Genomic DNA, 23059 nt, shown 5'->3' with positions numbered 1-23059 from the left:
AGCTCTGTCAGGCTGTCATCTAAGCTGTGCATCACATTCTAACCCTGCTGAGAGCTCTGTCAGACTGTCATCTAAGCTGTGCATCACATTCTAACCCTGCTGAGAGCTCTGTCAGACTGTCATCTAAGCTGTGGAGCCACTGGGTGTTCTATAGCCTGTACATACACAGATAAGTCCCCCCTGTTTGTTTGTTTATGCTTTGTTTATTTTATTTATAGTTTGTTTACTTTTGTGTTTTTTATGTTTTATGTGTTCTGCCCTATGGACCCACCACAGAAACATCTCTGCCTCTGCCTGTGATGTGGCCAGAGGGCCACTATAGTTCCACACTCACTCCAGAGGGCCACTATAGTTCCACACTCACTCCAGAGGGCCACTATAGTTCCACACTCACTCCAGAGGGCCACTATAGTTCCACACTCACTCCAGAGGGCCACTATAGTTCCACACTCACTCCAGAGGACCACTATAGTTCCACACTCACTCCAGAGGGCCACTATAGTTCCACACTCACTCCAGAGGGCCACTATAGTTCCACACTCACTCCAGAGGGCCACTATAGTTCCACACTCACTCCAGAGGACCACTATAGTTCCACACTCACTCCAGAGGGCCACTATAGTTCCACACTCACTCCAGAGGACCACTATAGTTCCACACTCACTCCAGAGGGCCACTATAGTTCCACACTCACTCCAGAGGACCACTATAGTTCCACACTCACTCCAGAGGGCCACTATAGTTCCACACTCACTCCAGAGGGCCACTATAGTTCCACACTCACTCCAGAGGGCCACTATAGTTCCACACTCACTCCAGAGGGCCACTATAGTTCCACACTCACTCCAGAGGGCCACTATAGTTCCACACTCACTCCAGAGGGCCACTATAGTTCCACACTCACTGTGACAGACAGAGATGCCATTGCCTGGCCCTGTCCTGTAGTGTGATGTGACAGACAGAGACACCATTGCCTGGCCCTGTCCTGTATTGTGATGTGACAGACAGAGACACCATTGCCTGGCCCTGTCCTGTATTGTGATGTGACAGACAGAGACACCATTGCCTGGCTCTGTCCTGTATTGTGATGTGACAGACAGAGACACCATTGCCTGGCCCTGTCCTGTATTGTGATGTGACAGACAGAGACACCATTGCCTGGCTCTGTCCTGTAGTGTGATGTGATGTGACAGACAGAGACACCATTGCCTGGCTCTGTCCTGTATTGTGATGTGACAGACAGAGACACCATTGCCTGGCTCTGTCCTGTATTGTGATGTGACAGACAGAGACACCATTGCCTGGCTCTGTCCTGTATTGTGATGTGACAGACAGAGACACCATTGCCTGGCTCTGTCCTGTATTGTGATGTGACAGACAGAGACACCATTGCCTGGCTCTGCCCTGTAGTGTGATGTGACAGACAGAGACACCATTGCCTGGCCCTGCCCTGTAGTGTGACAGACAGACAGAGACACCATTGCCTGGCCCTGCCCTGTAGTGTGACAGACAGACAGAGACACCATTGCCTGGCTCTGTCCTGTACTGTGATGTGACAGACAGACAGAGACACCATTGCCTGGCTCTGCCCTGTAGTGTGATGTGACAGACAGACAGAGACACCATTGCCTGGCCCTGTCCTGTATTGTGATGTGACAGACAGAGACACCATTGCCTGGCCCTGCCCTGTAGTGTGATGTGACAGACAGACAGAGACACCATTGCCTGGCCCTGTCCTGTAGTGTGATGTGACAGACAGACAGATGCCATTGCCTGGCCCTGCCCTGTAGTTTCTATGTCAGTCGTTCTCAAATATTTTCTTGTGAAGGACTCCCAAAAGTATATGTAGTTATAGTTATCTATCAATCATTTAGCTGCTGGGCTGGGGGTGTGTGTGTGTGTGTGTGTGTGTGTGTGTGTGTGTGTGTGTGTGTGTGTGTGTGTGTGTGTGTGTGTGTGTGTGTGTGTGTGTGTCTGCTATTTTTGAAAAAAATGTTAAAATGTGTCGCAAATCCTTGAATATAAATAATGCTTTCACAGCGAACGTTTTTAACTCATATCTTTGCTTGTGCAGGGGGGGGGGGGTACCTAGAACAACATATCTTCAGATGGGGGGTCCCTAGAACAACATATTTTCAGATGGGGGGTCCCTAGAACAACATATTTTCAGATGGGGGGTCCCTAGAACGACATATCTTCAGATGGGGGTCCCTAGAACAACATATTTTCAGATGGGGGGTCCCTAGAACAACATATTTTCAGATGGGGGGTCCCTAGAACAACATATTTTCAGATGGGGGGTCCCTTGAACAACATATTTTCAGATGGGGGGTCCCTGGAACAACATATTTTCAGATGGGGGGGTCCCTAGAACAACATATTTTCAGATGGGGGTCCCTGGAACAACATATTTTCAGATGGGGGGGGTCCCTAGAACAACATATTTTCAGATGGGGGGTCCCTAGAACAACATATTTTCAGATGGGGGGTCCCTAGAACAAGATATTTTCAGATGGGGGTCCCTGGAACAACATATTTTCAGATGGGGGGGGTCCCTAGAACAACATATTTTCAGATGGGGGGTCCCTAGAACAACATATTTTCAGATGGGGGTCCCTAGAACAACATATCTTCAGATGGGGGGTCCCTAGAACAACATATTTTCAGATGGGGGGTACCTAGAACAACATATTTTCAGATGGGGGGTCCCTTGAACGACATATTTTCAGATGGGGGTCCCTAGAACAACATATTTTCAGATGGGGGGTCCCTAGAACAACATATCTTCAGATGGGGGTCCCTGGAACAACATATTTTCAGATGGGGGGTCCCTAGAACATACTTATGTTCAAATGGGGGGTCCCTAGAACAACATATGTTCAAATGGGGGGTCCCTTAGAACAACATATGTTCAAATGGGGGGTCCCTAGAACAACATATGTTCAGATGGGGGGGGTCCCTAGAACAACATATCTTCAGATGGGGGTCCCTAGAACAACATATTTTCAGATGGGGGGTCCCTAGAACGACATATCTTCAGATGGGGGGTCCCTAGAACGACATATCTTCAGATGGGGGTCCCTAGAACAACATATTTTCAGATGGGGGGTCCCTAGAACAACATATTTTCAGATGGGGGGTCCCTAGAACAACATATTTTCAGATGGGGGGTCCCTTGAACAACATATTTTCAGATGGGGGGTCCCTGGAACAACATATTTTCAGATGGGGGGGTCCCTAGAACAACATATTTTCAGATGGGGGTCCCTGGAACAACATATTTTCAGATGGGGGGGGTCCCTAGAACAACATATTTTCAGATGGGGGGTCCCTAGAACAACATATTTTCAGATGGGGGGTCCCTAGAACAACATATTTTCAGATGGGGGGTCCCTAGAACAAGATATTTTCAGATGGGGGTCCCTGGAACAACATATTTTCAGATGGGGGGGGTCCCTAGAACAACATATTTTCAGATGGGGGGTCCCTAGAACAACATATTTTCAGATGGGGGTCCCTAGAACAACATATCTTCAGATGGGGGGTCCCTAGAACAACATATTTTCAGATGGGGGGTACCTAGAACAACATATTTTCAGATGGGGGGTCCCTTGAACGACATATTTTCAGATGGGGGTCCCTAGAACAACATATTTTCAGATGGGGGGTCCCTAGAACAACATATCTTCAGATGGGGGTCCCTGGAACAACATATTTTCAGATGGGGGGTCCCTAGAACATACTTATGTTCAAATGGGGGGTCCCTAGAACAACATATGTTCAAATGGGGGGTCCCTTAGAACAACATATGTTCAAATGGGGGGTCCCTAGAACAACATATGTTCAGATGGGGGGGGTCCCTAGAACAACATATCTTCAGATGGGGGTCCCTAGAACAACATATTTTCAGATGGGGGGTCCCTAGAACGACATATCTTCAGATGGGGGGTCCCTAGAACGACATATCTTCAGATGGGGGTCCCTAGAACAACATATTTTCAGATGGGGGGTCCCTAGAACAACATATTTTCAGATGGGGGGTCCCTAGAACAACATATTTTCAGATGGGGGGTCCCTTGAACAACATATTTTCAGATGAGGGGTCCCTGGAACAACATATTTTCAGATGGGGGGTCCCTAGAACAACACATGTTCAAATGGCGGGTCCCTAGAACAACATATTTTCAGATGGGGGGTCCCTAGAACAACATATTTTCAGATGGGGGGTCCCTTGAACGACATATTTTCAGATGGGGGTCCCTAGAACAACATATTTTCAGATGGGGGGTCCCTGGAACAACATATCTTCAGATGGGGGTCCCTGGAACAACATATCTTCAGATGGGGGTCCCTGGAACAACATATTTTCAGATGGGGGTCCCTGGAACAACATATTTTCAGATGGGGGGTCCCTAGAACAACATATGTTCAAATGGGGGGTCCCTAGAACAACATATGTTCAGATGGGGGGGGTCCCTAGAACAACATATCTTCAGATGGGGGTCCCTAGAACAACATATTTTCAGATGGGGGGTCCCTAGAACGACATATCTTCAGATGGGGGTCCCTAGAACAACATATTTTCAGATGGGGGGTCCCTAGAACAACATATTTTCAGATGGGGGGTCCCTTGAACAACATATTTTCAGATGGGGGGGTCCCTAGAACAACATATTTTCAGATGGGGGGTCCGCAGCCAAATGCAGATAATTCTGGGGGTCTTTGACATGAAAAAGGTTGAACACCACTGACTGACACAGAAACATCTTTTTCAGAAAACTGTCAGGATTTAGAAGACATTCTTTTGTAGAATTGTCCTCAGGTCTAAATATCTTAACCCATTTTGGGCGGAAACCCATTTTGGTGTCAGCATTATGCTATGCTTCAGCTATTGAAAAATAGCAGATCTACAAGCTCGTAGCGCGCCACCGAGTGGCGCGCTACGAGCTTGTAGATCTGCTATTTTTGAAAAATCGAGAAGAACGACTGACATAGAAACATAGATTTTTCAGAAAACTGTCAGGATGTAGAAGACATTTTTTAGAATCTGATCTCAGGTCAGAATGGGTTTAATGTGGGCCTGGTGGTCAGAGCCTACATGCCTCCAGGCGTTTCACCCATTGAGAGAGTGAACGAATAACAAACAAACAACGATAAAAGAAAAAAAAACAATGGTGGCATTAAGCTCAATCAACTGGCCGCAGTGAATAGACCAGAATGAATGGAATGCTAATGATCCCTAAACAGAGAATACAGTAACAGGAGCGCTGTGACCGACCACACACTGAGGAAAGCCTTGACTAGTACAGTATGTTTGATTGAAATATGTATTAACAGTTTGCAGAATTACAGTACATTACTCAAGCACAAACTCAATACAAAGACTGTTAACTGTGAGTGGACGACCCCAATTAAGCATTACACTTGTTTACAACAGGGTCCACCTTGTTCAATTCATCAAAACATTTAGAGACGTACGAATAAGTGTGTATAAATGTGTACACCAAGTGGGTGGGCAACTTTGACCCACTATAGTTCCACACTCACTCCAGAGGACCACTATAGTTCCACACTCACTCCAGAGGGCCACTATAGTTCCACACTCACTCCAGAGGGCCACTATATTTCCACACTCACTCCAGAGGGCCACTATATTTCCACACTCACTCCAGAGGGCCACTATAGTTCCACACTCACTCCAGAGGGCCACTATAGTTCCACACTCACTCCAGAGGGCCACTATAGTTCCACACTCACTCCAGAGGGCCACTATAGTTACACACTCACTCCAGAGGGACACTATAGTTCCACACTCACTCCAGAGGGCCACTATAGTTCCACACTCACTCCAGAGGGCCACTATAGTTCCACACTCACTCCAGAGGGCCACTATAGTTCCACACTCACTCCAGAGGGACACTATAGTTCCACACTCACTCCAGAGGGCAACTATAGTTCCACACTCACTCCAGAGGGCCACTATAGCTCCACACTCACTCCAGAGGGCCACTATAGTTCCACACTCACTCCAGAGGGCCACCATAGTTCCACACTCACTCCAGAGGGCCACTATAGTTCCACGCTCACTCCAGAGGAGTCTGTTTTATACGTTTGTACCTGAGACTCACCCAACATGGAGTCTGTTTTATACCTTTGTACTTCAGACTCACCCAACATGGAGTCTGTTTTATACGTCTGTACCTGAGACTCACCCAACATGGAGTCTGTTTTATACGTCTGTACCTGAGACTCACCCAACATGGAGTCTGTTTCATACCTTTGTACCTGAGACTCACCCAACATGGAGTCTGTTTTATACCTTTGTACCTGAGACTCACCCAACATGGAGTCTGTTTCATACCTTTGTACCTGAGACTCACCCAACATGGAGTCTGTTTTATACCTTTGTACCTGAGACTCACCCAACATGGAGTCGCTCACTTCCAGGAGGTCCAACCCTGTCACACTGTTCTCTGTGGAATAGAAGAAGAAGAAGAGTTATGATCTATTATTGGCTATTTGTCTGACAGAAATTCAGTACAGTACAACAACAGTCTCTCCCTCTCTCTCTCTCATTTCAATTCAAAGGAGCTTTATTGGCATGAGTAAACATACGTTTACATTGCCAAAGCAGAAGTGGAACAAAACAATAAAATAAAGGTGTAAACAGAGCTGTGTGTTACATTTAACACTTTGGGTAATAAATACACCATCTTGTGAAACTATGAAAAAAAAAGATTGTGCATTTCCTGTCAGAGATAGTTAGTTATACATCCATATAATATAGGAGACGTTAGCTTTATACTTTTGAAAGTTGACACTGTTTTAGCATTCTCTCCCTCTATAGGAAATATGGGGGGGGGGGGTGCTTATTCAGTGTTTTGCCTAATTCCAATCAATGTCCGCCCTAAGCCCTAAACCCTCCAGCCCTAAACCCTCAGGCCCTAAGCCCTAAACCCTCCAGCCCTAAGCCCTAAACCCTCAGGCCCTCCACCCTGACTTCTTCTCTTTCTGTCATGCTTGTGTGTACTTCTATCCACACTTTTCCTGGGCTGTGTGTGCTCCAGTTCCTGTTGATTTCATTGGATATCATTGGTCATCTGACCAGTTTCACTGGCTTTCATTGGATCAAATCGACAGGAACTGGAGCACACACGGCCCAGGAAAAGTGTGGATATACTAATACTATACTCAGGTCAGACTGCACCACCTAGTGGCAGAATTGAGATTCACTTTTTTTTGGTCAAACATTTACATTTTTACATTTTTACATTACAGCTTAAAATGTGAGCTTAACAGAAAAGGATAGAAAATGCACCTCTTTTCCTGATTCTAGCTTTCATTTGACATGGTATTGTATTGTATTATATGACACAGCATAACCCATTCTCACCGGGCACCCATTTTGGTGTCGGCATCATGTTATGCTTTAGATATTGAAAAAATAGCAGATCTCCAAGCTTGTAGGTCTGCTATTTTTGAAAAATCGAAGAACGACTGACATTTTTTTAGAATCTGATCTCAGGTCAGAATGGGTTAATCAAATCAGTGTGTGTCCCAGTGGAAACCTCGTGTGAATCTGATCTCAGGTCAGAATGGGATAATGATATGCGTCTTGTATTATGAATGATCCAAAACTAGAGGCTGTAAAGTGCTACTCATTCAAATGGCTACATTTATAAAACTAAACATGAGAGACATTGTATCTCTTTTCCTGGTGAAAGTGTTACAGTGTTACAGCTTTCATTTGATATATAGTATGTCTCTGTCACTATAACCCATTCTGACCTGAGATCAGATTCACACGAGGTTTCCACTGGACACACACTGGTCTGATGAACCCATTCTGATATGAGATCAGATTCACACGAGGTTTCCACTGGACACACACTGGTCTGATGAACCCATTCTGACCTGAGATCAGATTCTAAAAAATGTCAGTCGTTCTTCGATTTTTCAAAAAATAGCAGACCTACAAGCTCATAGCGCGCCACTCGGTGGCGCGCTATGAGCTTGTAGATCTTGTAGATGTGAGCTTGTAGATCTGCTATTTTTTCAATAGATAAAGCATAACATGATGCTGACAACAAAATGGGTTCCCGGTCAGAATGGGATAATAGAGAATATGTTATGGGCATAATAGAAGTGTGCTGCAAACCAATGAGAACTCCCAAAGCATTTTCCCTGCAGAGGCCTGTTTAGGGTGAAACCGAGCTGTATAAAACTGCCTGTATCTACAGAACGCAACATGCTACAAACATAAATGTTTTTTCTGGGTAAAGAGGAAATGCTCCTCTTTCAATTGGTATATTCCGTGACATGTTCACATTATTACAAAGATATGCTATGGGTATATAAATGTGACTGGTCAAAACTTTGAGATGTTTTTCTAAAGTGTTGGACTCATTCAAAAGCCATATATGTTGAAAAGTGAAAACGATAGAAATTTCCGGCAAATGAGAAGAATGACTGGGATAAATTAGGGCAGTCAAACTGTTAATCACTGTTATTCAAAGGGTGAACGCACATCCTCCTCAGGGTCGTGGCGCTGTGCCAAACTGTATGAGAACAGAATCATAATTATACCGTTTCATAAAGTATTGATTTAAAGACCTGTAAAGCCTCGGACATGAAGCCGACTGGGATGGTGACAATAAACTCATGACAAAAATTTGTTTTGGTTCGAGCAAATAATTAGCTAGAAGAAAAACTACAAAAAAAGTTTTGTACTCTTTGTGTGCGCATGTGTGTGTGTGTGCGTGTGTGTGTGCGTGCGTGCGTGTGTGTGCGTGTGTGTGTGCGTGTGCGTGCGTGTGTGTGTGTGTGGGTGCGTGCGTGCGTGTGCGTGCGTGTGTGCGTGTGGATGCGTGTGTGCGTGCGTGTGTGTGCGTGCGTGCGTGTGTGTGTGTGCGTGTGTGTGTGTGTGTGCGTGCGTGCGTGCGTGTGTGCGTGTGTGCGTGCGTGCGTGTGTGCGTGCGTGTGTGTGCGTGCGTGCGTGTGTGTGTGTGCGTGTGTGCGTGCGTGTGTGCGTGTGTGTGTGTGCGTGCGTGTGTGTGTGTGTGTGCGTGCGTGCGTGTGTGTGTGTGCGTGTGTGCGTGTGTGTGTGTGTGTGTGTGCGTGCGTGTGTGTGTGTGTGTGCGTGCGTGCGTGTGTGTGTGTGCGTGTGTGCGTGTGTGTGTGTGTGTGCGTGTGTGCGTGTGTGTGTGCGTGTGTGCGTGTGTGTGTGTGCGTGCGTGTGTGTGTGTGTGTGCGTGCGTGCGTGTGTGTGTGTGCGTGTGTGCGTGTGTGTGCGTGTGTGCGTGTGTGTGTGTGCGTGTGTGCGTGTGTGTGTGCGTGTGTGTGCGTGCGTGTGTGTGTGTGCGTGTGTGCGTGTGTGTGTGTGCGTGTGTGCGTGTGTGTGTGTGCGTGTGTGTGTGCGTGTGTGTGCGTGTGTGCGTGTGTGTGTGTGTGCGTGTGTGTGTGTGCGTGTGTGCGTGTGTGTGCGTGTGTGCGTGTGTGTGTGTGCGTGTGTGTGTGCGTGTGTGTGCGTGTGTGTGTGTGCGTGTGTGTGTGCGTGTGTGTGTGTGCGTGTGTGCGTGTGTGTGTGTGCGTGCGTGCGTGTGTGTGTGTGCGTGTGTGCGTGCGTGTGTGCGTGTGTGTGTGTGCGTGCGTGTGTGTGTGTGTGTGCGTGCGTGCGTGTGTGTGTGTGCGTGTGTGCGTGTGTGTGTGTGTGTGTGTGCGTGCGTGCGTGTGTGCGTGCCAGTGTTGTTTTTAGCAGCATATTTCTATTTCAGTTTTAGTCATAGTCTCTCTTGAATAGTTTTCACTTAGTTTTAGTCACATTTTAGTCACCTGGAATGTTCTAGTGTTTAGTCTAGTTTTAGTCGACTAAATGTCATACAATTTTAGTCGACTAAATCTACAGTTGATTTAGGCGACTAACATGTGTTTTGACAGGCCTTGATGTCGTTGTAATGACATATTTTACACTTTGGTTGCATGCTGAAAATAGCAGATCTACAATCTCACAGAGATTGTAGATCTGTTATTTTCAGCATGCAACCCAGCATAAAACTGGATCTGTTGTCCACTAGTCCCTTCCTAACATTTTAGTCTAGTTTTTATTTGTTGACGAAATTGTCAGTATATTTAGTTTTAGTTTTAGTCATCATAGATTCGTTTTTATTTAGTTTTAGTCAGTGAAAAAAGGTAGTCGACGGACATTCTTCGTCTTAGTTTTAGTCGACGAAAACAACACTGGTGTGTGCGTGCGTGCGTGCGTGGGTGGGTGCGTGTGTGCGTGGGTGCGTGCGTGCGTGTGTGTGTTCCTCACCCAGGAAGGTGTTGGCACAGGCTGGCATCCCGATGTGAGAGAGCCATTCTGCCACCTGGTCCGGTCCCCACTGGTCCACTGACACCATGCTGGTTCTGTAGACTGGTTCCTCTATGCTGGGGTCATACTGGTCTGGTCTCTGTAGACTGGTCCCTCTATGCTGGGATCATACTGGTCTGGTCTCTGTAGACTGGTTCCTCTATGCTGGGATCATACTGGTCTGGTTCCTCTATGCTGGGATCATACTGGTCTGGTCTCTGTAGACTGGTTCCTCTATGCTGGGGTCATACTGGTCTGGTCTCTGTAGTCTGGTTCCTCTATGCTGGGGTCATACTGGACTGGTTCTGTAGTCTGGTTCCTCTATGCTGGGATCATACTGGTCTGGTTCTGTAGACTGGTTCCTCTATGCTGGGATCATACTGGTCTGGTTCCTCTATGCTGGGATCATACTGGTCTGGTTCTGTAGACTGGTTCCTCTATGCTGGGGTCATACTGGTCTGGTTCCTCTATGCTGGGATCATACTGGTCTGGTTCCTCTATGCTGGGGTCATACTGGTCTGGTTCCTCTATGCTGGGGTCATACTGGTCTGGTTCTGTAGACTGGTTCCTCTATGCTGGGGTCATACTGGTCTGGTCTCTGTAGACTGGTTCCTCTATGCTGGGATCATACTGGTCTGGTTCTGTTGACTGGTTCCTCTATGCTGGGGTCATACTGGTCTGGTCTCTGTAGACTGGTTCCTCTATGCTGGGATCATACTGGTCTGGTTCTGTAGACTGGTTCCTCTATGCTGGGGTCATACTGGTCTGGTCTCTGTAGACTGGTTCCTCTATGCTGGGGTCATACTGGTCTGGTTCCTCTATGCTGGGATCATACTGGTCTGGTTCTGTAGACTGGTTCCTCTATGCTGGGGTCATACTGGTCTGGTTCTGTAGACTGGTTCCTCTATGCTGGGGTCATACTGGTCTGGTTCTGTAGACTGGTTCCTCTATGCTGGGGTCATACTGGTCTGGTTCTGTAGACTGGTTCCTCTATGCTGGGATCATACTGGTCTGGTCTCTGTAGACTGGTTCCTCTATGCTGGGGTCATACTGGTCTGGTTCTGTAGACTGGTTCCTCTATGCTGGGATCATACTGGTCTGGTTCTGTAGACTGGTTCCTCTATGCTGGGGTCATACTGGTCTGGTTCTGTAGACTGGTTCCTCTATGCTGGGATCATACTGGTCTGGTTCTGTAGACTGGTTCCTCTATGCTGGGGTCATACTGGACTGGTTCTGTAGACTGGAAGGAACATCAACAATCACACCTGTAAGTAAGTAAGTAAATCTTATTTATACAGCCCATTCTGACCTGAGATCAGATTTATACGAGGTTTCCACTGGACACACACTGGTCTGATGAACCCATTCTGACCTGAGATCAGATTCTAAAAAATGTCAGTCGCTCTTCGATTAAAAAAAAATAGCAGACCTACAAGCTCGTAGCGCGCCACTCGGTGGCGCGCTATGAGCTTGTAGATCTGCTATTTTTCAATAGCTATAAAGCATAACATGATGCTGACACCAAAAAGGGGTTCCCGCCCAGAATGGGTCAAGCCCCAAAATGACTGCAGGCTACCAGACAACATGTTTGAACATTTGATCGTTGTAAAGATTTACACACATGCTACAAATCCATACAAGCATGTTTACTTTACGCCATAATGTAGCAATAGTGTAACATGGAGATAACACTATAATGTGCAACTTTAGCTTGTATAAACGTTCCAAAATAACGAGGAAACTAAACAAAGTGCCTATGACTGAAAGTTGGAACTATGGACTGAACGGCATCATGGATTTATAACTCACATACATCAGTGGGTCCCCAAAAGTGGGGTCCGGGGACCCCCAGGGGTCCTTGAGGGAGTTCCAGGGGGTCCCCAGCTAAATTGTAACCATAGTGTACCATTTGGTTCCATTTGTACACTCTCAGAGTATTAACATTGATTTTACTATATAATTTGGGGGTCCCAGAGATAGAAATACATACATGGGGGGTCCGTAGACTAATGCATGTCAAACTGGGGGGTCCTTGGGTTAGGGTTAGAATCACTGCTGAAGCCGTAACAATCTTCTCTTATGGGGGTCCCTGAATCACTGCTATAGCCTTATAAATCTTCTCTTATGGGGGTCCCTGAATCACTGCTATAGCCTTATAAATCTTCTCTTATGGGGGTCCCTGAATCACTGCTATAGCCTTATAAATCTTCTCTTATGGGGGTCCCTGAATCACTGCTGACCTTATAAATCTTCTCTTATGGGGGTCCCTGAATCACTGCTATAGAGCCTTATAAATCTTCTCTTATGGGGGTCCCTGAATCACTGCTATAGAGCCTTATAAATCTTCTCTTATGGGGGTCCCTGAATCACTGCTGACCTTATAAATCTTCTCTTATGGGGGTCCCTGAATCACTGCTATAGAGCCTTATAAATCTTCTCTTATGGGGGTCCCTGAATCACTGCTATAGAGCCTTATACATCTCCTCTTATGGGGGTCCCTGAATCACTGCTATAGAGCCTTATAAATCTTCTCTTATGGGGGTCCCTGAATCACTGCTATAGAGCCTTATACATCTCCTCTTATGGGGGTCCCTGAATCACTGCTAAAGCCGTAACAATCTTCTCTTATGGGGGTCCCTGAATCACTGCTAGAGCCTTATAAATCTTCTCTTATGGGGGTCCCTGAATCACTGCTAAAGCCGTAACAATCTTCTCTTATGGGGGTCCCTGAATCACTGCTAGAGTCTTATAAATCTCCTCTTATGGGGGTCCCTGAATCACTGCTAGAACCTTATAAATCTTCTCTTATGGGGGTCCCTGAATCACTGCTATAGAGCCTTATAAATCTTCTCTTATGGGGGTCCCTGAATCACTGCTAGAGCCTTATAAATCTTCTCTTATGGGGGTCCCTGAATCACTGCTATAGAGCCTTATACATCTTCTCTTATGGGGGTCCCTGAATCACTGCTAAAGCCGTAACAATCTTCTCTTATGGGGGTCCCTGAATCACTGCTAGAGTCTTATAAATCTCCTCTTATGGGGGTCCCTGAATCACTGCTATAGAGCCTTATAAATCTTCTCTTATGGGGGTCCCTGAATCACTGCTATAGAGCCTTATAAATCTTCTCTTATGGGGGTCCCTGAATCACTGCTATAGAGCCTTATAAATCTTCTCTTATGGGGGTCCCTGAATCACTGCTAGAGCCTTATAAATCTTCTCTTATGGGGGTCCCTGAATCACTGCTAAAGCCGTAACAATCTTCTCTTATGGGGGTCCCTGGCATATGTTTTCACAGACGTATCAATGAGTGAGTGAGTGAATTAAAGAATGAGTGAATGAAATAATGAATCAATAAATGGATTTAAAGTTATGGTGTACATACATTCAGTGTGAATGTCACTACAGTAACTTTATACAGCCCACCCATGCAGCGGTGTAAAGTAAATCAATACATTTACCATTTATTACCAGTACTATTATTACATCTGCTACTTTCAAAGGAGTTTTATCTTGAGTTAGTGTTTGTAAACCATTGTAAGTATTGCCTTTGTTAAATGTTAAATGTGTGTCTGTGTCGGACCCCAGGAAGACTAGCTTTAGTCAAGGCAAAAGATAATGGGGATCCTTATAAACTATAAACAATAAGGAATACACATTTGAAAACATGTGAAATGGTCCATTCTGCAACGACATATTTCTAAGTGCTCTACATTTTGATTTTAATGCCAATACTTTTTGCACGTTTTTACTGCAAAAGTAGTAGGACTACATTTTGAATTCCCGACTTTTACAGTGTTACAATTTATAGTGTGTTTACAGAGTGTTTTTACCTACATTATATTGATTGAAATATGTATTAACAGTTTGCAGAATTGCAGTACATTTATTTCAAGCACAAACTCAATACAAAGACTGTTAACTGTGAGTGGACGACCCAATAAAGCATTACACTTGTTTACAACAGGGTCCACCATGTTCAATTCATCAAAACATTTAGAGACGTACACATAGACACTAGTTACTATATTAGTCAAAGAACAGAACAGGAATTCATCATAAAGGAGGTAAAAGGGGGAAAGAAACATAATAGGCTACAGTATAATATTAGTATTGATACTTTTACTTAAGTAAAAAATGTGACTTAGATACTTTTCCCCCTCCTCCCTCTGTGCTGTTGTTTAAAATGAACCACGTGTTTACCAAACACACGCACAAGTCAACACACACAGCACACACACGTTGTGACAGTACGCACGCACACACACACTCTGTTAACACAGCCAACACACACACACACACACACACACACTCCCTTTACAAATGTAGACAACTTACCACAGAGTGATATTAAGAACTATTTACATAAATCCATGTTCCGTCCAGCAGGATCTTCACACACACACACACACACACACACTCTGTAGGTGTGGGCGGAGCCACGTGGCCTACAACAGCCCAGTGGATTGTGGGTAATGGTGTTCACACAGTGGACTGTGGACCGGACACGTTGGACTACAAACGCAGTGTCCCAGTGGATTGTGGGCAATGGTGTTCACAGTTGAGACTACTACATGGATTATAGCAAATGAATTACTTATCAACAAAACCAAAACAAACACTATGCTCTTCTGGACTATTAAAGCAAAATATTAAAACACAAACTAACAATCAATCATTCAATATCTCCTGTCTCGATAGTCGATGGTACACAACTGCATAGAGTTGAACAATTCAAATATCTTGGTCTCTGGCTCGACTCAAATCTATCATATAAATGTCATATACACACTAAACCCAAGCGTTTAGGTTATAAACAGTTTTAAACACATATTTGTAACACTTTTTAAACGTGTCACAGTGTTTAGATTATAAACAGAAGAACATGTTTAATCGCCTGTAACACTTTTTAAACACATAAACGTGTTTAGTTTTTACAATCAAAGTCAGTCATATTATAGGTGTTTAGAATTCAAACACTAGGTGTTCTCGTGAGGTGTTTGAGTGAACTTGTGTTCTCTACTGTATTTTATGACCATTAATAAACACTTGGCATTTTATTATTACACACATGGTGTTTAGGTTTAAACACGTCACATGTTCCAGGCACTGGTGTTCTATATCGTAACAGAAACGGTTTTACTTTTACAGTAAGAAAGAAACCCTTGAATTTAGTATACAACCGTCTATGCAGATTTGTCCTTGACTGCCAAAGTCCTATCCCCCCACCCCCCCCATCTCCCCTCACTGTATATGTATCCTTTCCTTTTTTGCTTCCTGATGAATTCCTGTTCTGTTCTTTAGCTACATAGAAATGTCTATTTGTATGTCTCTAAATGTTTTGATGAATTGAACAATGTGGACCCTGGCCTGTTGTAAACAAGTGTAATGCTTAATTGGGTCGTCCACTCACAGTTAACAGTCTTTGTATTGAGTTTGTGCTTGAAATGTACTGTAAATTCTGCAAACTGTTAATAAATATTTCAATCAATCAATCAATGCCCATATCTGACCCACCACTACCTTGTACGAAAATCTCAACTTACCATCTCCCACCTCAAGAAGACCGCAGCACTGGCTGCATTTCATATTTAAATGTATTCATTTCAATTATCCACAGTATTTCAAACAGCTTATGACACCATGCACTTCTACACATCAACTTAGACACAGGTTTACTTTAATATACCCACACATCAGTTGGCAAAAAATAATGTATGTTCAAAGCTCTTTCATTGTGACTGGAACAATATTCTAACTGTCCATATTCGTTCAATAACATCTTTTCATTTGTTTAAAACTGTGCCGTCCTCTCATCTGGAGACTACCTGTTCATGTTTTCACTAATCATCACTGTAGCAGATCCATGATGCAATGATCCATGTGTTATGTCTACGTTATGTCCATGTTATGTCACGTGAAATGTTGTCTTGTTGCAGTTTTTGTTTTGTTGTTTTGTTTTGCTGTTGTTGTTCGTTTCTTGTTTATCTAGGAATTGTATTGTTTTGTCTGGTTGAATTGTTCGTAAATAAGTGTCTTTATGTATGAAGTGTACTTTGTGAATCGCGGAGGCCCTTGAAAACGAGATGGTTCGTCTCAAGGGATTGTTCCCAATAAAGACATTTCAGACTGAAACCCGTCCATGTTTCTCACTGCATCGTGTTGTTGTGGCTCCTGTGCGCCATCTAGTGGACACAGAGTGAAACTAATTTCAGCTTGAGATTGTTTTTCCTCCCCAAAACGTTGTGTTGAAACTATAGTTTAAAACCAACACATTATAAATGTAACTTAAAAGCACAACCTTCATTAGAATGAGACTAGAATATTCTAATAAGACAACTTATGCTTTCAAATGCCAGTGTTTACAGAATAGAAGGCATCCAGAGAGACGACTGCCTCATTTAGAACTCAAACAGACTTTCTTTTGTTTTAAATAAATTCTGAAAGGTGTCCTCTGCCCCCCCCCCCCCCATCTGGGTGGTCCTCTGCCCCCCCCCATCTGACCACAGATGGGTGGTCCTCGGACCCACCCATCTGACAACACACACACACCCCACAAATTATGATGTAATATGCCTCGTTAAAAACGTTCACCCTGTCTCTGAAAGAATATATATTCAAAGATGTGTGCCAGTTTCAGGATTTTTCAAAAATAGCAGACCTACAAGCTCGTAGCGCGCCACTCGGTGGCGCGCTATGAGCTTGTAGATCTGCTATTTTTCAATAGCTAAATTATAACATAATGTTAAAACACCAAAAGGGGTTCCCGTCCAGAATGAATTACATAGCATATAACTACCAACTCAGGGGAGCAAAAACAAACATCACGACAGCTCATAATATCTCCTTTAAACAGAAAACGCTTTATTTTGTCTGAAACAAAGAAAAGTGACTCCGTAATTCAACCGTTAACATAACGTCAAGGCCTATAATATTAGCATCATATATTAACATATTAATGATACTATATGTTATTATTTTAATGGTTCTGACCAACACGACAGTTTCACTGTCAGGCCGACCGAAGCAGGACTTCAACTAGGAAACAGAACTTTATGATAAAGGCATGTTTAAGAAGACATTACAGCGAGGGGTTCTCAGAGTGGGGAACCAAATGGACCCTCAAATGGTACCAAATGGACCCTCACAGGCCTGGAAGTCTGAGAGTTGAACACATGATACCAAATGGACCCTTACAGGCCTGGAAGTCTGAGAGTTGAACACATGGAACCAAATGGACCCTCACAGGCCTGGAAGTCTGAGAGTTGAACACATGATACCAAATGGACCCTCACAGGCCTGGAAGTCTGAGAGTGTAACACATGGAACCAAACGGACCCTTATGGGTCTGTTAACTCTGAGAGTGTAACACATGGAACCAAATGGACCCTTACAGGCCTGTTAACTCAGAGAGTGAAACACATGGTACCAAATGGACCCTTATGGGTCTGTAACTCTGAGAGTGTAACACATGGTACCAAATGGACCCTTACAGGTCTGTTAACTCGGAGTGTAACAAAAGGTACCAAAACTTACCCGTTTGGGTCAATTTGGTTCCATTTCTACAACTCTCAGAGGTGAGGGGGGGGGGGGGGGGGGTCGGGGGAGTCGGTAAGGGACGTCGAAATGAACCAAAACAAACAAAGAGAACCCACTGTGTGCAACACTGTAAGAAAACACACCTTTATGATAAGGTTCCGTTCACATGGGGTACGGTACAGTACAGTACAGTACAGTACAGTACAGCAGGATGTATAGAAAACATTCAACGACTAGGCAGGAACAATTAGTGAGACAACAAACGCATGATGTCATTAACACACGCGTCGTGTATACAGGAAGCACGCGCGCACACACACACACACACAGTAAAATTACCATACTTGTGGGGTCACATTTGGCCCTCACAAGTATAGTAAAAGTACAAACACACACACACACACACACAGAGAGAGAAGGGAGTAGGTTTGTAGGGGCTGCAGGTAGAAGGTCGCGTTCATTTCACGCCTCAGGATGAACATCCAGGATCCCAGCGTAGTGTGTGTGTGTGTGTGTGTGCGCGCGCGTGTGAGCCAGAGTGTGTGCGCGAGTGCATGTGTGCGCTTGTGTGTGTGTGCGTGTCACACGAGTGCGGGTATGCGGTGTGTGTGTGTGTGTTTAAGCGCTGCTCAGGGCGTCGACTCCAGGCAGGACCTTACCTAAAGGACAGAGAGAAACAAACTGTCACCGGGCAGAAAAACACTCACAGAGACTTTTAACAACTTATTCCCAGCCAATGACGTCCATTTATTCCATCCATATATTCCATACCATCAGCAGCTCAAAGTGCTTTACAGAACAATGGAGAATAAAAGAAAAGCAAGGCAATGACATTAAAAAAACAAGCAGTAATGCAATACAGTGAGGACATGAATAACAAAAAATAAAAGATCAATTAAAGGCAATGTTGTAGAAGTGGGTCTTGAGCTGAGCTTTAAAAATGTCTACAGAGGCTGCCTGACGAAGGTACAGAGGGAGCTTGTTCCATGCCGACGGCCCGTAGAAGCAAAAAGCTGCTTCCCCGTATTATTTAGTTGCCATTTTTTTAGGCAAAGCGAGCAGGCCAGCAGTGGAAGACCTTAGGGGGCGGTTTGGGACATATTTAGGCAGGCAGTCATGTAGGTAGGAAAGTGCGAGACCATTGAGACAAGTAAAAGAATTTTAAAATCAATCCTAAAAACAACCAATAGCTCATCATTTATAAACACATCATTGGTCTGTGCTCACAATAGCTCATCATTTATAAACACATAATTGGTCAATGTCTGTAAAACAAACCATCGGTATGTACACACCTAATATCAATGTTTGTAAACAAATCATCATCAAATGTTTGTAAAACAAACCATCGGTATGTACACACCTAATATCAATGTTTGTAAACAAATCATAATCAAATGTTTGTAAACAAATCATCGAATGTTTGTAAACAAATCATCATCAAATGTTTGTAAACAAATCAGTATATATACACACCGTAGGCTATGGTGTGTATATATACTGATTTATTTACAAACATTGAGCTACGGTCCGTAGCTCAATGTTTGTAAACAAATCATCGACCAACGTCAAGTCAAGTCACCTTTATTTATTTATATAGCACATTTAAAAACAACAGAAGTTGACTCAAAGTGCTTTCCATGTGCTGCTATAGAGCAGCTTTTATTAGCAGTGTAAAAACTAAGAATGTAAAACTAGCGTTTTTCCTCTATGGCAAACTCCGTCATTTAAAGTGAACGCTGGCACTGAGAACTGAGGTTTATGCTAACAGCTAATATAATAATAATGGACTGAGGTTTATGCTAACAGCTAATTTAACCCATTCTGACCGGGCACCCATTTTGGTGTCAGCATCATGTTATGCTTTAGCTATTTTTGATCTGATCTCAGGTCAGAATGGGTTCATCAGACCAGTGTGTGTCCGGCGGAAACCTCGTATGAATCTGATCTCAGGTCAGAATGGGATAATAATAATGGACTGCATTTTTGTTATCCCACCATTTTGTGACTCATTTTTCACCCCTGTATCAATCAGCAACGGACTTGAACTCATGCTTCCTTCATGCCTGAGTGTCCAAGTTGCTCCTTTACACCTGACAGGGGGGAGTTTCCCTGGTTGGACGTAGCGCGTGGAAGGAACACGTTATTCCAACCAGTTCCTTTCCCCTCCATCAGGCGCCCCGGATGGCCAGGGGGAGGCAGTATAGAGACCGGTTCCTTTCCCCTCCATCAGGCGCCCCGGATGGCCAGGGGGAGGCAGTATAGAGACCGGTTCCTTTCCCCTCCATCAGGCGCCCCGGATGGCCAGGGGCAGGTAGTTTAGAGACCAGTTCCTTTCCCCTCCATCAGGCGCCCCGGCTGGCCAGGGGGAGGCGGGCTGCATTTTTATAGCGCTTTTCTATTCACTACGTGCTTACTCCAAGCGCTTTACAACGGTCCATACATCGGGAGGTGAAGCGGCGAAAAGTCGACGCCAGCGTCCTCACTTCCCACATTCACACACCGACGGTGGCGAGCTCACACCGACCGACTCACTGGAGGCAATGTAGGGTTCAGTGTCTTTGCCCAAGGACACTTCAATGTAGGGTTCACTGTCTTTGCCCAAGGACACTTCAATGTAGGGTTCAGTGTCTTTGCCCAAGGACACTTCAATGTAGGGTTCAGTGTCTTTGCCCAAGGACACTTCCACATGTGGACAGGAGGAGGAGGAGCCGGGAATCGAACCGCCGACCCAGGGACCATTGGACGACCCGCTCTACCTCCTGAGCCACAAGCCAGCCGCCCCCCAAAATACAGCATTGACCCTCTCAAATGAACGTTTAATTATCCAACGATGTAATCGCGGGTTCATGAATATTTAACGAGGTAAATTATAGCATGCCGTCTCACCCTCCAGCAGTTCCAGTGAAGCTCCGCCCCCTGTGCTGACGTGGCTGACCTTGTCCTCCGTGTCCCACTTGGCGCAGCATGTGGCTGTGTCGCCCCCACCTGGAGGAGACGGGTAGTACACACACACACACACACACACATGAACACTTAGCAGCATGTGGCTGTGTCGCCCCCACCTGGAGGAGACGGGTAGTACACACACACATGAACACACTCCCCCCTATCATTAACCCATTTAGGCCTGACATCGAAATTAAAAAAAAATAAGTCATTCATTTTATTTTAATTTTCTGTTTTTATGTCATATGAAAGCAGGGAATCATAGCTTCAAATTGACATATTGGTTGTTGAGTTTGACCCTCCAGTTTTGGAGATATGGCTTATAGAGAAAATGTCTTGCAGAGAAACAGCGAGTTGAGAAAACAGGCTTGAAAAAGGTTCACTTCTGTGGTCTCTAACATTACACCTATAGCTACATGTTTAAGCATTTATTTCATATTTACATGTCTTCTGTTCTGTGGACTCTAACATTACACCTATAGCTACATGTTTAAGCATTTATTTCATATTTACATGTCTTCTGTGGTCTCTAACATTACACCTATAGCTACATGTTTAAGCATTTATTTCATATTTACATGTCTTCTGTGGTCTCTGACATTACACCTAGCTACATGTTTAAGCATTTATTTCATATTTACATGTCTACTGTGGTCTCTAACATTACACCTATAGCTACATGTTTAAGCATTTATTTCATATTTACATGTCTTCTGTGGTTCTGTGGTCTCTAACATTAAACCTAGCTACATGTTTTTGTTTTTTTTAATATATTTTTTATCCCACGATTTTGTAACCCATTTTTCACCCCTGTGTCAATCATCTAATGTGATCCTGGGCTCTACACACCCTCCACCAACCTAGTCCCCATATATGGGGGACAAGGGGAGACCAACCTAGTCCCCATATATGGGGGACAAGGGGAGAGCAACAGACTTAACTCATGCTTCCTTCATGCCTGAGTGTCCAAGTTGCTCCTTTACACCTGACAGGGGGGAGTTTCCCTGGTTGGACGTAGCGCGTGGAAGGAACACGTTATTCCAACCAGTTCCTTTCCCCTCCATCAGGCGCCCCGGCTGGCCAGGGGGAGGCAGTTTAGAGACCAGTTCCTTTCCCCTCCATCAGGCGCCCCGGCTGGCCAGGGGGAGGCAGTTTAGAGGATTACTGCATGTTTTTAGTGAGGGTACCTACACGGGGAGAACATGTGAGGGTACCTACCCTATAGGGGACACGGGGAGAACATGTGAGGGTACCTACCCTAGGGGACACAGGGAGAACATGTGAGGGTACCTACCCTAGGGGACACGGGGAGAACATGTGAGGGTACCTACCCTAGGGGACACGGGGAGAACATGTGAGGGTACCTACCCTAGGGGACACGGGGAGAACATGTGAGGGTACCTACCCTAGGGGACACGGGGAGAACATGTGAGGGTACCTACCCTAGGGGACACGGGGAGAACATGTGAGGGTACCTACCCTAGGGGACACGGGGAGAACATGTGAGGGTACCTACCCTAGGGGACACGGGGAGAACATGTGAGGGTACCTACCCTAGGGGACACGGGGAGAACATGTGAGGGTACCTACCCTAGGGGACACGGGGAGAACATGTGAGGGTACCTACCCTAGGGGACACGGGGAGAACATGTGAGGGTACATACCCTAGGGGACACGGGGAGAACATGTGAGGGTACCTACCCTAGGTGACACGGGGAGAACATGCTATTTTTCAACCGCTAAACATAATGCTTAAATCACCAAAGGGGGTTCTGTCCTCCTGACGGGGTTAAAGGTCAGGGTTTAGTTCTTACCGATGATGGTGACACAGCCGGTCTTGGTGACCTCCACCACGCGGTCCATCAGGCTCTTGGTTCCCACAGCGAACGGTTCCCACTCGAACACGCCCACCGGCCCGTTCCACACGATCTGCTTGGCCCGGCACACGGCCTCCGCAAACGCCTTGTTACTCTCTGGGCCGCAGTCCAAGCCCTGTGGAACACCAGAACATATGTTTAGACCCAGTCCAAGCCCTGTGGAACACCAGAACATATGTTTAGACCCAGTCCAAGCCCTGTGGAACACCAGAACATATGTTTAGACCCAGTCCAAGCCCTGTGGAACACCAGAACATATGTTTAGACCCAGTCCAAGCCCTGTGGAACACCAGAACATACGTTAGTTAGACCGTAGTTAGGCTACATCAAAGACATGCTGGAGCC

General features: G+C 45.2%; 1 protein-coding gene across 2 annotated transcripts in view; it reads right to left on the bottom strand.

Moving 5' to 3' along the window:
* Positions 1–17191: 17191 nt before the first annotated feature.
* pgk1 (phosphoglycerate kinase 1) overlaps positions 17192–23059 on the bottom strand; it is a 51745-nt gene continuing 45877 nt past the window's right edge. The window contains exons 9-12 of one of the 2 annotated variants that reach the window (XR_014569127.1): positions 22652–22829; positions 20778–20876; positions 17688–18547; positions 17192–17470 (exon numbers count right to left, since the gene is read on the bottom strand). Coding sequence is in view for 1 of the 2 variants with exons in the window: in XM_083762780.1 (XP_083618906.1) it covers positions 18507–18547; positions 20778–20876; positions 22652–22829 (318 nt within the window). In the remaining variant the exon portion in view is untranslated. Of the gene's footprint in view, positions 18548–20777; positions 20877–22651; positions 22830–23059 lie in introns of both variants that reach the window. The other variant, XM_083762780.1, reaches the window with a different exon arrangement.

The sequence above is a fragment of the Protomyctophum parallelum genome, assembly GCF_964188405.1.
Source record: "Protomyctophum parallelum genome assembly, chromosome: 1".
Lineage (NCBI taxonomy): Eukaryota > Metazoa > Chordata > Actinopteri > Myctophiformes > Myctophidae > Protomyctophum > Protomyctophum parallelum.
The sequence above is the reverse complement of the archived record's forward strand: the minus strand, read 5'-3'. Positions and strand labels throughout refer to the sequence as shown.